Source organism: Muntiacus reevesi, chromosome 16 (assembly GCF_963930625.1).
Source record: "Muntiacus reevesi chromosome 16, mMunRee1.1, whole genome shotgun sequence".
NCBI lineage: Eukaryota > Metazoa > Chordata > Mammalia > Artiodactyla > Cervidae > Muntiacus > Muntiacus reevesi.
Window position 1 is genome coordinate 52,222,151 of NC_089264.1, and position 13,729 is coordinate 52,235,879.

At 39.6% G+C, this 13,729-nt stretch overlaps 1 protein-coding gene across 2 annotated transcripts in view; it reads right to left on the minus strand.

Moving 5' to 3' along the window:
* Window positions 1–13,729, minus strand: part of ARAP2 (ArfGAP with RhoGAP domain, ankyrin repeat and PH domain 2) — a 186,895-nt gene that overhangs the window by 100,271 nt on the left and 72,895 nt on the right. For both annotated transcript variants that reach the window (XM_065907507.1, XM_065907508.1), the window contains exons 11-15: window positions 10,736–10,935; window positions 4,164–4,249; window positions 3,209–3,391; window positions 709–883; window positions 96–230 (exon numbers count right to left, since the gene is read on the minus strand). In XM_065907507.1, the coding sequence (XP_065763579.1) occupies window positions 96–230; window positions 709–883; window positions 3,209–3,391; window positions 4,164–4,249; window positions 10,736–10,935 (779 nt within the window). The remainder of the gene's footprint in view (window positions 1–95; window positions 231–708; window positions 884–3,208; window positions 3,392–4,163; window positions 4,250–10,735; window positions 10,936–13,729) is intronic.

Here is a 13,729-nt window from a genome sequence, read left to right on the forward strand (position 1 = left end):
TCTCACGGGGAAAAATATCAAAACTTAAACCTAATTGTTTTGATAATGAAATAAAATTTTATCATGACAAAATCTAAAAGGAGCAGAAAAGATACCTTCAAGCAGTTTTTTTTCTGAAGACAGTTTAGAAGCACCAGCAGGAGCCTGATACAAAAAGTCACAGAGGAACGTAGACTGGGAGGACTCTTGATTTAATCCACCTTCAGAATATGTGTCATGTTGAGGGAAATCTAGAAAAATTATAGAAATACCACATCTGAAATCTGAAATGTAAACAATTTTCCCTTGGCTTATGAATATGTTGGTGAGTTCTGAGGTAGAAGAAAAACTACTTCAAATATACTGCAGAATAAAGATACAGAGACATTTATTTTGCTTTGCATAAAATTTGCAAATAAGCACTTTGGTTGCGTTTATTATTCATACATGAAAACTGGATTTAATTTTAGTGAAAATGATTACATGAGATTAACTATTTTAATCTTCCATTTAGATGATTAAAGGCGAATAAAAGATTGATTTCCTAAACTTTTCCTTGAAAGGAAATAAAACATGGGTCTTAAGAAGCATTTTCCGTCTTTCTGATAATTACATTTTCTTTTCATCCTAAGAGTGTTTCTGATTTGAGAAATTTACAGATTTGAGCTTCAGTCCTTTTAAGGGTCTATCAGGAGAGACCAGGTTAATGGAGGCATGAGAGGGCCTAACCTGAGAATTTGTTATGGTAGAGAAATTCCATCTGCAGACTCTGCCCTGCCTTCTTGGCCAGCAGATAGGGGGTGCTGTGGTCAGGATCGCCTGTCGCGCACATGACATCTGCCCCACTGAACAGCAAAGCCATTGTTTCCAGAACATCTGGTTTCACCACAGCGGCACACAGAGCCTGGTCGATAAAAGAAAATACAACTTCTAAGTGAAGAAGATATAATTCCAGCAATTAAAATGCAAGAAGGTCTGCCAATTCGTTCATGAGATGAAGTTTATATTTCTTAATAATTATTACGCCCTGAACTAACCAACAGGTAACAAAGGCCTGGTTTACACGAATTTAAATTTCAACAGAAGATTACCAAATGTCTATTCATTGTTTTACTGCGGTGATGTTCCAAATCTTCAAATCCATTATATTTGCCATGGAAGATATTTTCTGTATTTTACATATTATGATAATGGCAATGCTCAGAAACTTCAATATACTTCAAATGCAGTAACAAAGTATCCACTAAATATTTTGTTTGCATGAATGTTTCTGCATGCATGCTAAGTCGCTTCAGTCATGTCCAACTCTTTGCCACCCTATGGACTGTAGCCCACCAGGCTCCTCTGTCCATGGGATTTGCCAGGCAAGAATACTGGAGTGGGTTGCCAAGTCTTCCTCTAGCTAATCTTCCCAACCCAGGGATCAAACCCACGTCTCCTGCAGCACTTGTTTTGCAGGTGGATTCTTTACTGCTGAGCCACCAGGAAAGACATCAGTCTTGGCAATGATTTTTTGGATATGATATCAAAAGCACAAGTATCAAAAGCAAAAATCAATTAAGTGGAATTATAGCAAACTAAAAAGCTTATGCATAGCAAAACAATCAACAAAATGAGAAGGTAAAACCCACAGCACAAGGGAAGATATATTCAAACCACATACTGCATAAGGGTTAGCAACCAGAATATACAGATAACACATGCAACTCAATTAGAAAGAGACAATCTAATTTAAAACATGGGTAGAGGACCTAAATATACAGTTTTCCAATGAAGACAACCACAGAGCCAATTTTTAAGCAGTATTTCCTCAATAAAGTAATTTTTAAAAATTATTTGCTGATGTTAAGAGTACCATTTTTAAGCAGCCCAATGTGGTAGTAAGTCCTAACAGACAGACATCCCTACATATCTTGAAGAAGAAAGGAACAGCTAGTAATTAAAGCCAAGCTTATCTAATATCTTAGCTCAGGGTATCTATATGGTGTGGCAGAAAAAAACTCCTTTGGGGTCATTAGTATTTACCCTCTGACAAGATTCCTGTCTTTATCAAAAAGAGAGAATCCACTGGGGGGAAAATATCCCCTAGTTCTCCAATCTTGCCAGTTACTTCCCCAAATCCACAACTTATTATTTATGTACTTATTTTTTATGGGCCTCCAGTGCATAGAACTAGATTAATTATAACCCTTGGTTATACCCTGTTATCATTATTTCATGCATGTCTTGTATAAATGGGTCCGTTATTTTCATAGAAATTAGCATCCATGAAACTATCACCCTGAACAAAACTAAATGACTTAGTAATAACCTATATATGATTGCCTACCTCTGTCCCATCTCTCTGACTCTCCCCTACCTTAAGTATAGATTCTGCATCCTGCATTTATTGTACATCCTTGCTTCAAAATCCATTGGTGGCCTCACTTTACTAATACCAAAGATGTATAAAGAAGCAAGAACCTAATTTACGGAAACTAAACCAATAGAAGAGAAATATAAAACAACTGTATAAATCTTATCATTTCTAGAGAAGAAGTGAAAAGGTCTTCATTTTCCAAATTTTTCAGCATAATGCTATGTAGTTGGGAATGCTTATCCAATAAGCATTGACACTGAATGCATTCTAAAGAACTGAGAACCAAGAAAGCATACCCTAGGCATATAAAAGTATATGTTTTAAATATCTATACATAGAAGAACCTTCTGACACACAAGAAATTGAAGCAGTTGATTTTTTTTTTTTAAAAAGGAGGGCAAGATATTAAACAAATTCTTTGCTAAAAGGGCAATATAGAATGGTCACAAGAAGACCCAGAATCACTCAGCAAAGGCCACTTGCAATCAATGGCACTGAACAGACCGCTGTCAATAACAATAAACTCACAAATGAAGTCCATTTTGCTGACACCAAGTCAGCAGCGCACAGCTGAAGTTACCATGTTCAGTATACTGTCCCTAATATGGGGAAAGTTGTTCAAGCTTTAATTGGGGTGGTATACATCAGATAGAAACTCCAGTGAGGGAGGAAAAGTTTACTTGCCCTTGATAACGAATCCTCAAGTGAAATGAAGGTAAAAGATCTAAGGCGCAATGTTACAAAAGGAAATAAAATTAAACAATAATTTTATGAAACAGCAAAATATTTTTTTAACTTTTTTTCAAAACCCTTGGCACACGCTTAAAAAGACCTTATCATCCATGTCTTTTGTTACATTTCATTGGTTACCTTATTTAATTCTTCCTTGGTAAGAGACGCCAAAAGGGTTTTTCTGAATCTTCCTTCTTTGTACTTCTGAGTGATGAAATTTTTTCTCTTTTCTACCGAAGAGTCCATGTGTAATTCTTCATCTTTTTGAAGATTACCAGCCCAAAAGTCATTAGCTCTTTTGTTTCCAATGACAATAAAAAGCTGAATTATCAAAGAATGACAAAACGTATCAATTTAAACAACATCTTTGAATCTGCAGAAAACTGAGTCAGGTGACAAATTAAAGCAGAGCTTAGTGTAAAATATGCAAAAATACAAAAAAGACCCAATTTTTTCTGCAAGACAGAGTGTGAAAGCAGACAATATTTCTATTTAAACAGCCTAGCTGCTCTTAATAATGGTAAAAGAGTAACTAGAAAAGAAACTGCAAGCAACACAAATTGCAGCAAAAGCATTATTACTTTTTGAAGCTAGCTCTAACTGAGACAGATTCATTTAAAATGGCTGAGTAGGTGGGCTAATATGGTTGAGAGTGTTACCGACACCCAAGCACAGAATAGATGCGGGAGACAGCAAGTTAGACAAGATTGCAGTTAATGACAGAGTGTGGCCGAGATAAGAATAGTCAATTTTGCCAAATGTTTTCATTTACCGTTCTGATATTTTATCCATGCTGGGTTAAAAAGAAAGAGAATAAGTTCTGGCTTTAAAAAGAGCTGCCAAGCCTTTTAAAGTAGTTATTGCCATTACAGCTCCTTGCATTTTTTATTTTTATTTTTAAAATAACCACCTCATTTAGGAAGCATTCTGAAAGTTAAGGTAGAAAGTTACCACTATACAACAGGCGATAAGTCATTTTTTATACTGTGCCGAGATCTTGATCAGAGAGATCCTAAAGTAACCTCATCCCACCAACAAATGCACATTTCCTCCCAGATTCTGGCTGATCACAACACAGTCAAGTCAGACTCACCTCAATGAGCTCATTGCTCCAAATGCTGGCATCCATTTTCAGACTTCTAACCTTGGAATCTTTTGGTCCTAAAGATCTATGTTGCCCTGTAGACCAAAAAAAAAAAAAAAAAAAACAACAAAAAAAGTAATTCTCTTTGAATTTCTATGTACATGTATTTTACCATAAAAAGTATGTATGTATATATACATGGCAATCTGTATTAACATTAGAACACATGGACATCACCAGATGGTCAACACCAAAATCAGATTGATTATATTCTTTGCAACCAAAGATGGAGAAGCAAAACCAAGACCTGGAACTGACTATGGCTCAGATCATCCACTCCTTATTGCCAAATTCAGACATAAATCGAAGAAAGTGGGGAAAACCACAAGACCATTCAGGTATAAATCAAATCCCTTATGATTACACAGTGGAGATAAAGAATAGATTCAAGGGATTAGATCTGGTAGACAGAGTGCCTGAAGAATTATAGACTGAGGTTTATAACACTGTATAGAAGCCAATGACCAAAACCTACCAAAGAAAAAGAAAGGCAAGAAGGCCAAGTGGTTTTCTAAGGAGGCTTTACAAGAGCAGAGAAAAGAATAGAAGCTAAAGGCAAGGGAGAAACAGAAAGATATATCCCACTGAATGGAGAGTTCCAGAGAATAACGAGGAGAGATTGGTAGAAAGCCTTCTTAAATGAACAATACAAAGAAATAGAGGAAAACAACAAAATGGGAAAGACTACAAATCTCAAGAAAATTGGAGACATCAAGGGAACATTTCATGGAAGAATGGACACGATAAAAGACAGAAACAGTAAGGATCTAACAGAAAGCAGAGAGATTAAGAAGAGGTGGCAAGAATACACAGAAGAGCTATATACAAAAAAAGGTCTTAATAACCCAAATAACCACGATGGTGTGGTCACTCACCTAGAGCCACACATCCTGGAGTGTAAAGTCAAGTGGGCCTTAGGAAGCATTACTATGAACAAAGCTATTGGAGGTGACTGAATTTCAGCTAAGCTACTTAAAATCCTAAAAGACGATGCTGTTAAAATGCTGCACTCACTATGCCAGAACATCAGTAGTGGCCACAACTGGAAAAGTCAGTTTTCATTCCAATTCCAAAGAAGGGCAGTGCCAAAGAATGTTCAAACTACCATACAGTTGTGCTCATTTCACATGCTAGCAAGGATGTGCTCAAAATCCTTCAAGCTAGGCTTCAGCAATACATGAACCAAGAACTTCCAGATAAGCAAGCTGGATTCAGAAAAGGCGGAGGAGCCAGAGATCAAACTAAGAAATATTCACTGAATCATAAAGAAAGCAAGGGAATTCCAGAAAAACATCTGCTTCAAGGAATGCACTAAAGCCTTTGACTGTGTTGATCACAACAAACTGTGGAAAATTCTTCAACAGATGGGAACACCAGACCACATTACCTGCCTTCTGAGAAACCTGTATACAGGTCAAGCAGCAACAGTTAGAATCGGACATGGAACAATGGACTGGTTCCAAATTGGGGAAGGAGTATGTCAAGGCTGCATATTGTCACCCTGCTTATTTAACTTATATGCAGAGTACATCATGTGAAATGCCAGGCTGGATGAAGCTCAAGGTGAAATTAAGATTGCCAGGAGAAATATCAGTAACTTCAGATATGCAGATGACACGACCCTAGTGGCAGAAAGTGAAGAGGAACTAAAGAGTTTCTTGATGAAAGTGAAAGAGGAGAGTGAAAAAGATGGCTTAAAACTGAATATTCAGAAAACTAAGATCATGGCATCCAATCCCATCACTTCATGGCAAATAGATGGGGAAAAAAATGGAAACAGTGAGAGACTTTATTTTCTTTGGCTTCAAATCACTGCAGATGGCGACTGCAGCCATGAAGACACTTGCTCCTTGGAAGAAAAACTATGGCAAACCTAGACAGTGTATTAAAGACCAAGATATCACTTTGCCAACAAAGGTCCATATAGTCAAAGCTATGGTTTTTCCAGTAGTCATGTACGGATGTCAGAGTCTGACCAAAAAGAAGGCTAAGCACCAAAAGATTGATGCTTTTGAGTTATGCTGCTGGAGAAGACTCGAGAGTCCCTTGGACAGGCAGGAGAATCAAACCAGTCAATCCTAAAGGAGATCAACCCTGTATAGTCACTGGAAGGACTGATGCTGAAGCTGAAGCTCCAATACTATGGCCCCCTGACGCGAAGAGCTGACTCATTTGGAAATACCGTGATGCTGGGAAAGAATGAAAGCAAGAAGAAGCAGGCAACAGAGGATAAGATGGTTGGATAGCATCACCAACTTAATGGATACTAGCTTAAGCAAACACCAGGATATAGTGAAGGACAGGGAACACTGACGTGCTGCCAAATATGGGGTAGCAAAGATTTGGACACAACTAGGTGACAGAACAGCAACAAGAAATATATGTATGTCTGGATTAATATATCTTTTCAACTTAAACTATTACCTACTTTTTTATACCACAGTAGTGGTAGTAATCAAACAGAAATCACAACCAACAATAGGAAAGATTATGGAAATCACCTGCTCAGTCGTGTCCAACTCTTAGTGACCCACGGACTATAGCCCACCAGGCTCCTCTGTCCATGGGGATTCTCCAGGCAAGAATACTGGAGTGGGCTGCCATGCTCTTCTCAAGGGTATCTTCCCAACCTAGAGATCACACCCAAGTTTCCCCACTGCAGGTGAATTCTTTACCATCTGAGCCACCAGGGAAGCCCATGAATAATGGAGTGGGTAACCTATCCCTTTTCCAGGGGATCTTCCTGACCCTGGAATTGAACTGGGGTCTCCTGCACTGCAGGCAAGATTCTTCACCAGCCAAGCTACCAGGAAGCCCTTTAAAAGTATGTATTCATGTATTTGCGTTTATATGTGTACATGTATGTATATGTATACATATATAATTTTTTCATTGTTTGGTAACTGACTAGAAATTTTAAGTGACTGAAAACTCTTTATAATGGGTCTGTGTAAATTATATATATGTGAATACAGATATCATCCCTTACTCTTAAAAAAAATGACTAGCAACATACTAGCTAATGAATGTATACTTAAGAAATCTAAAGTGGATTCTTTATTCTATGATTATACCTGGAAGAGAGTAACAGCCCAGCATTCTAGTATCATCAATTTAATTCTGCTGTATAAATCATCATTCAGACTTTACTGGGCATCCAGGCCTATGTCAGACTCTTTCTTAGCTGAGAAGGAGAAAGAGCACAAAACATCATCTTTGGTCTTAAGGATCTTCTGCCTAATGATCATGAGACAGTTCATTCCTCTCTGTACATTAGGTAGGTTCCTTTCCTCCCTTCTCTGAGAAAAAAATTACTCAGAGCACCATGCCCTAGAATTCCCATGACAAGACCTGGCATACGTTTGCATTTACAGAGACTGCAAAAAGGCAATACCAAAAGGAGTAAAGCTCAAAGGCAGGCAGGAAGAAAGGATGCTGGAGTAGCCTAAGGTTCTGAGTTGAGGCAGCAGGAAAAAGAAGTGAAGTGGAGAACAGATTTAGAGATACTTAGAAGGTAAAACTAGGATGGAATCTGGCGGGCTTTAAGGAAAGGGGAAGGGTCAAGGACTCTCAGGTTTTAGGCTTGAGTGAAGGGCAGAGTGGATCACTTCTGATCAAGATTTGTAATACAGGAAAATATTCAGTTTAATGTAGTGAGCTGGGAAGCAATGAGAACTCCGTACCATCATGTTCATTTTGAGGTATCTTGAGCAAACGCAAGTGGAGACCCTAGCGGGAGATACAGGAGTATGGTTTCCAACAGAGTAAGAAACACCTGCTTAAAAGGACTGTGGGATTCAAATGATAAATAACATCACTCAGGAATATCAGAATGAAAGAGATCTGAGGATACAACCCAAGGCAGCACACATGTTTTAGGAGCAGGCAAAGGATGACCAGGATAACAAGAGCATACTAAGAGAAAACGGCCTGCTGGAAGTTGAGGAAGGACGGGGAGTCACTGAGAGGTGGACTGGTCCAGAGTGTCAAATACTCCAGAGAGTGCAATGAAGATAGGAACTGACCACACGGAAGCCGAGAGGTAAAATACACTGGTAAATGTGGTGAGATGCTTTTATTGGAGGTGAGGTAGATGAAGACTGATTACAGGATGCTGATGATTGCCGAGAGAAATATCAATAACCTCAGACAGGCAGACGACACCACCCTTATGGCAGAAAGTGAGGAAGAACTAAAGAGCCTCTTGATGAAAACAAAAGAGGAGAGTGAAAAAGTTGGCTTAAAGCTCAGCATTCAGAAAACTAAGATCATGGCATCCGGTCCCATCACTTCATGGCAAATAAATGGGAAAACAGTGGAAACAGTGGCAGACTTTATCATTCTGGGCTCCAAAATCACTGCAGATGGTGACTGTAGCCATGAAATTAAAAGAAGCTTACTCTTTGGAAGGAAAGTTATGACCGGCCTAGACAGCATATTAAAAAGCAGAGACATTACTTTGCCAACAAAGGTCCATCTAGTCAAGGCTATGGTTTTTCCAGTGGTCATGTATGGATGTGACAGTTGGACTATTAAGAAAGCTGAGTGCCGAAGAATTGATGCTTTTGAACTGTGGTGTTGGAGAAGACTCTTGAGAGTCCCTTGGACTGCAAGGAGATCCAACCAGTCCATCCTGAAGGAGGTTGGTCCTGGGTGTTCATTGGAAGGACTGATGTTGAAGTTAAAGCTCTAATACTTTGGCCACCTGATGCGGAGAGCTGACTCATTTGAAAGGACCCTGATGCTGGGAAAGATTGAGGACAGGAGGAGAAGGGGACGACAGAGGATGAGATGGTTGGACGGCATCACTGACTCGATGAACATGGGTTGGGGTGGACTCCGGGAGTTGGTGATGGACAGGGAGGCCTGGCGTGCTGTGGTTCATGGGGTCGCAAAGAGTCAGACACGACTGAGCAACTGAACTGTACTGAACTGATGATATACTAGAAAGTTAAAGAAATGAAAACCCGCATAAACTATTACTCTTGAAAGTATCTTCTCTATGAAAGGAAAAAGGAACAGAGAATTATATCTAAGGGAATAGTAAGTTTTCAGAGATCTTGTGTTAACAGAACAGAATTATGCAAATTTATTTGCTGAATCAAATAAACCATAGCTGAATATGGCTGTCCCTCAGTATCTCAGAGGATTGATACCAGGACTCTCCACAGACACCAGAAAGCAAGAATGCTCAAGTCCCTTGTATAATATGGCCATAGAATCTGCATATAACTTATACACATTCTCTGTTATATTCAATACTTTAAATCATCTCTAGATTACTTAAAATGCACAGTACAATATAAATGCTAACAATTGCAGGTACATGCAAATTCAAATTTTGCTTTTTGGAATTTTTTTCCAATTACTTTTGATCTGGAACCCATGACTGTCAAAGGCCTACTGTACTTAGAGAGTGAGTAAGTGATGGGTTAAGGACTCAGAGAAGAGAGGAGAGAAAGGGAACATAAGAAGACAGAACAGCCTTGGACAGACACTCTCTCTTCCAATGAGACTGGAAGGAAGAGGTTGGGAGAAAATGCAAAGTCAAGGAGGATTAACTGAGGCTTTTTGGTGGCTATTGATGTAGTCGATCAGCTTGTGAGGACTCCTACCTCAGTACCATGAGAAATGCGGTAGCACAGAGCTTCGGAAGACTCTGAAGGGTTTGAAGCAGCTGTCCTGTCTTTGCTCTGTTTGAGACAGAGGCTCTCCCTCTGCATTCTCTCAATGAAACCTGTGCTCAACTCTATTGCTATCCTTATCATACTCCATTAAAATGACTATATATTTTTGCAGGATATGTCATACCCTATAGATTTCTTTAACTCCCAGGACCAGCACAGTACCTGGTAGAGCTGAAGAGCTGAGGGAAAGTTTAGGTTGTAGCTAATTTCTCCAAGACCTCCATAGTCACATACCTACGCTGGGGTCCATTCCCTTCACTCACTTGGACAGCTGCCTTACCTCCCAAATACGAGATGTCAAATAATCCGTGAGGTTTAAGCTCACAAGGAGAAAACAAGTCACAACATTGGTTACCTTCATAAACTTCAATATGCCTGGAAAATGCTTCTATATAATAATTCTCATTATAAGAGAGAAAAGACCTTGTGTAACAAGATTAGAAAGCAAAGCAGCGTTGAAATGTGAAAAATACGTCTTACAAAATATGATTTGGGAAAAGGGACAAGTCATATGAACACTGAGTGTGTTCAGGGTGCGTTCTGAAACACATTCATCCCAAATCTGAAAATTTCAGTATTGTCTTTTAAAAATCCATACATGGTCCAGTAGGCACACACACAAAAAATGATTACATGCTTTAAATCAATTTTTATCTCTAAGCCATGCATAAGAGAAGTATAGAATGATATTTCTCAATTTGATTTAAATGCAATAAGCTTTCTCTGCTTTTATTCTTCATAGCCATTAGCAGGGACACAGCATATATGAGACTAAAGAGCATTCGGTGCCGATCTGCCACCAAACAGCGATGAGCGTAACTTATCACTAATTACCTGCACACTTCTTGCAGATGACAACGCAGAGATTGATGGAGGCCCAGTCAGGATCTGGGGCTTTACAATCTGCACAGCTCCTGTTGGACTCATTGTACCAAATCTTCTCAGCTACTTCATAATCAGAGAGAGTTTCTGCTATTGATTGCTGCACGGCGTCAATCCACTCTTGTTTCTCTTTTTCAGACTCAGCGGTAAAGCTGAAACAATTAATGTTTCTGCATTATCGATCTCCCTTGTAAAGGCCAATTAAGCAGCATGTTCAGTTTGTATATTCATTTCACTCACAAAGGAGACAGCAGCTGAAAAATATGCCTTCCAGGTCATTGCAGAGTCTTTTCTGTTAAAAACCATCTCATTGAGCAATCTATTTTTTTCCTTTAACTTTCTACGTTGCTTATGACTTTGTTTACCTATCTTGAGCCAAAATTAACATACACATTTTTCTGACCACGATATAAAAATCACCTTGTTAGGTCAAAAGCTTAAAAGTGAGGCCATGTTTTCTAAGCAGTGGTTACATCATAATCAATGTGAGACGGGCAGAGTTTCAGGACTAAGTGGATTATTTTGCCAAGAAAATATGCCACAGTCTGAAAATAAGTTATCAAAAACACCCACCAGAAATTTGATTTTTTTTGTCTTAAAAATAGATTTTTTTTAATTGGAAGAATGTCCAGATGGCTTTCAGAAACTGAGAAATCAAAAAAGTTTTAAGTGATTAGTACTCTAACAGAATGCTAACTCATTTTTAGCCTCATCCTATTTATTCCAATTCTTAGTGCTTATGGAGTACCTGAGGGAAAGAATAAAACATTAAAACATCAGTTCACTCCTTCAAGAAATATTTACAGAGTACTTATAATAAACCAGAAAATGTACTACACACAGTGCCCCAGACTCAGTCAATGACCCATAGAATGATGCTTCCCACTACAATTTTCTGTTCTGAAGATGAAAATGCTTTGAGATACAATGAACATAACAGAGGACTAATATATCCTACATAAAGTATAGAGAAATTGAGTGGCCTCCATGGATTATATGTTTTTAATCACTCCATGTTTCATTATCACTATAACATCTATAAATCCTTTAGTGGTTTCTTTCCTGCTTCTCTATAGAGAAGTCAGAGGTGGTCAGAGCCCACGGGGTACAATGGAAAACAGGCTGGTCCCTGTCCCTGGTTCCAGGTGTACAGTTTCTCAGATCCTTGGAATCCCGAGTGGCAAAAACCCTTTCTATGCTAAAGAACAGCTTCCGACTGGAGGCTAGACAGCTTCAGCATGGGAGCTGGGCAGCAGAAGACCACGATGGGACTGGAGAGCTGGAACTTTCCTATCCCTCGACCTCTGGGAAGGGGAGAACGTGGTGCCTGATCATGTTCGACTCTGCTACTGCAGCCCGCCAGGCTCCTCCGTCCATGAAATTTCCCAGGCAAGAATCCTGGAGCAGCTCGCTGCCTCCTCCAGGCGATCTCCCCAACTCAGGGATCAAACCTGCGTCTCCCGTATGGCAGGTGGATTCTCTACCCCTGGTGCCACCGGGAAGCCCCTGGGAAGGTGAGACGGGCTGGTAACTGACTTAATCGTCAACGGCCCAGGGTTTCAGGGCCTCCCAGGTGGCACGAGGGGTAAAGAATCCTAGTGCTAATGCAGGCGACACAGAACACGAGGGTTCGGAGCCTGGGTTGGGAAGATCCCCTGCAGGAGGAAATGGCAACCCACCTCAGTGTTCTTGCCTGGAAAAGCCCACGGACTGAGCAGCCTGGTGAGCTGCAAGGAGTCAGACACGGCTGAGCACGTGCACACACCCTGGGTTTCATCAGTCTCGCGGATGAAATGAAACCTCCGTAAAATCCCCCAGACAACAGGGTTTGCAGAACTCCGAGGCTGATGAACACACGGAGGGGCCAGGAGGGCGCTGCATCCAGAGAGCGCTTCGGAGCTCCTGCCACAACCCCCTGAACCGTGCCCCCCAAAGCTCTGCCATTTGGCCATGCCTGAGCGGCGTTTTTATCACAAGCTGGTAATACTCCTGGAACTCTTCTCCTGAGTTCTCTGAGACATTTCAGCAAATGATCAAATCTAGGGGAGAGAGGGTAATGGGCACCCCAATGTGAGCTCAGCTGGGCTGGTGAGAGTAACCCGAGGACAGTCTCCCGGGACTGAGCCTGAAGCCCGTGGGTCTGAGTCTCCCTCCGGGAAGGTACAGGACATCCAGTTGGTGTACGGGGGTTGGAGAACTGGTTGGTGTGAGGACAAACCGTGCAAGTTTGACATAATATAAAGCATTTTAAGTAAAAACAGCTTAGACAATGTCTATATTTTCAGTTAAGGCTTGAATTTCCTTTATGAAAATAAAGCTTCTTATTCTTTTTCAAAATTCCAGCCAGTAGACATATTTTAACAGATAATATGGGTACTACATTTGGTATTAATAGCATTTTTGAAATCACAAAGTAATTAATTGCTAGACCTTCAAAACCCTGTGATAATTGCCTCTAACCCACATACTACTTTGTGGTATGATGATTATTTGTGAGAAATTAACGTGGCTGAACTCAACAGATATGACTTATGCCCCTCTAAAGCAATGGAGTTACTATAGATTATTAACACATACTCAGAACATACATTAAGTTTTCTGTTTCACTGTCATAATAAAGTAATTAGTAGAGGACCATAATACAAGATATATATCAAAATGCTAAGATATTTGATCAATAAGTGCTATGAGTCATTAAATTTGGCAACAGTTTAAGCTGGAATTCCTTTTAAAAAATCACTGAGCAACCATAATTAGGGATTAATCTTAAAGGAGAGATTGTATTTGATTAGGCTAAAAAAAAAGGCAAAATAACAATACAGCTTAAAGACAATGCTATATCTATTTTTATTCTATTCCCTCATAACAATTTTTCATATATTTGTGAATCAAAAATCATCAAGTCTTCTAAGAAAAAAGATATTATGAAAATAAACTATTAAATCT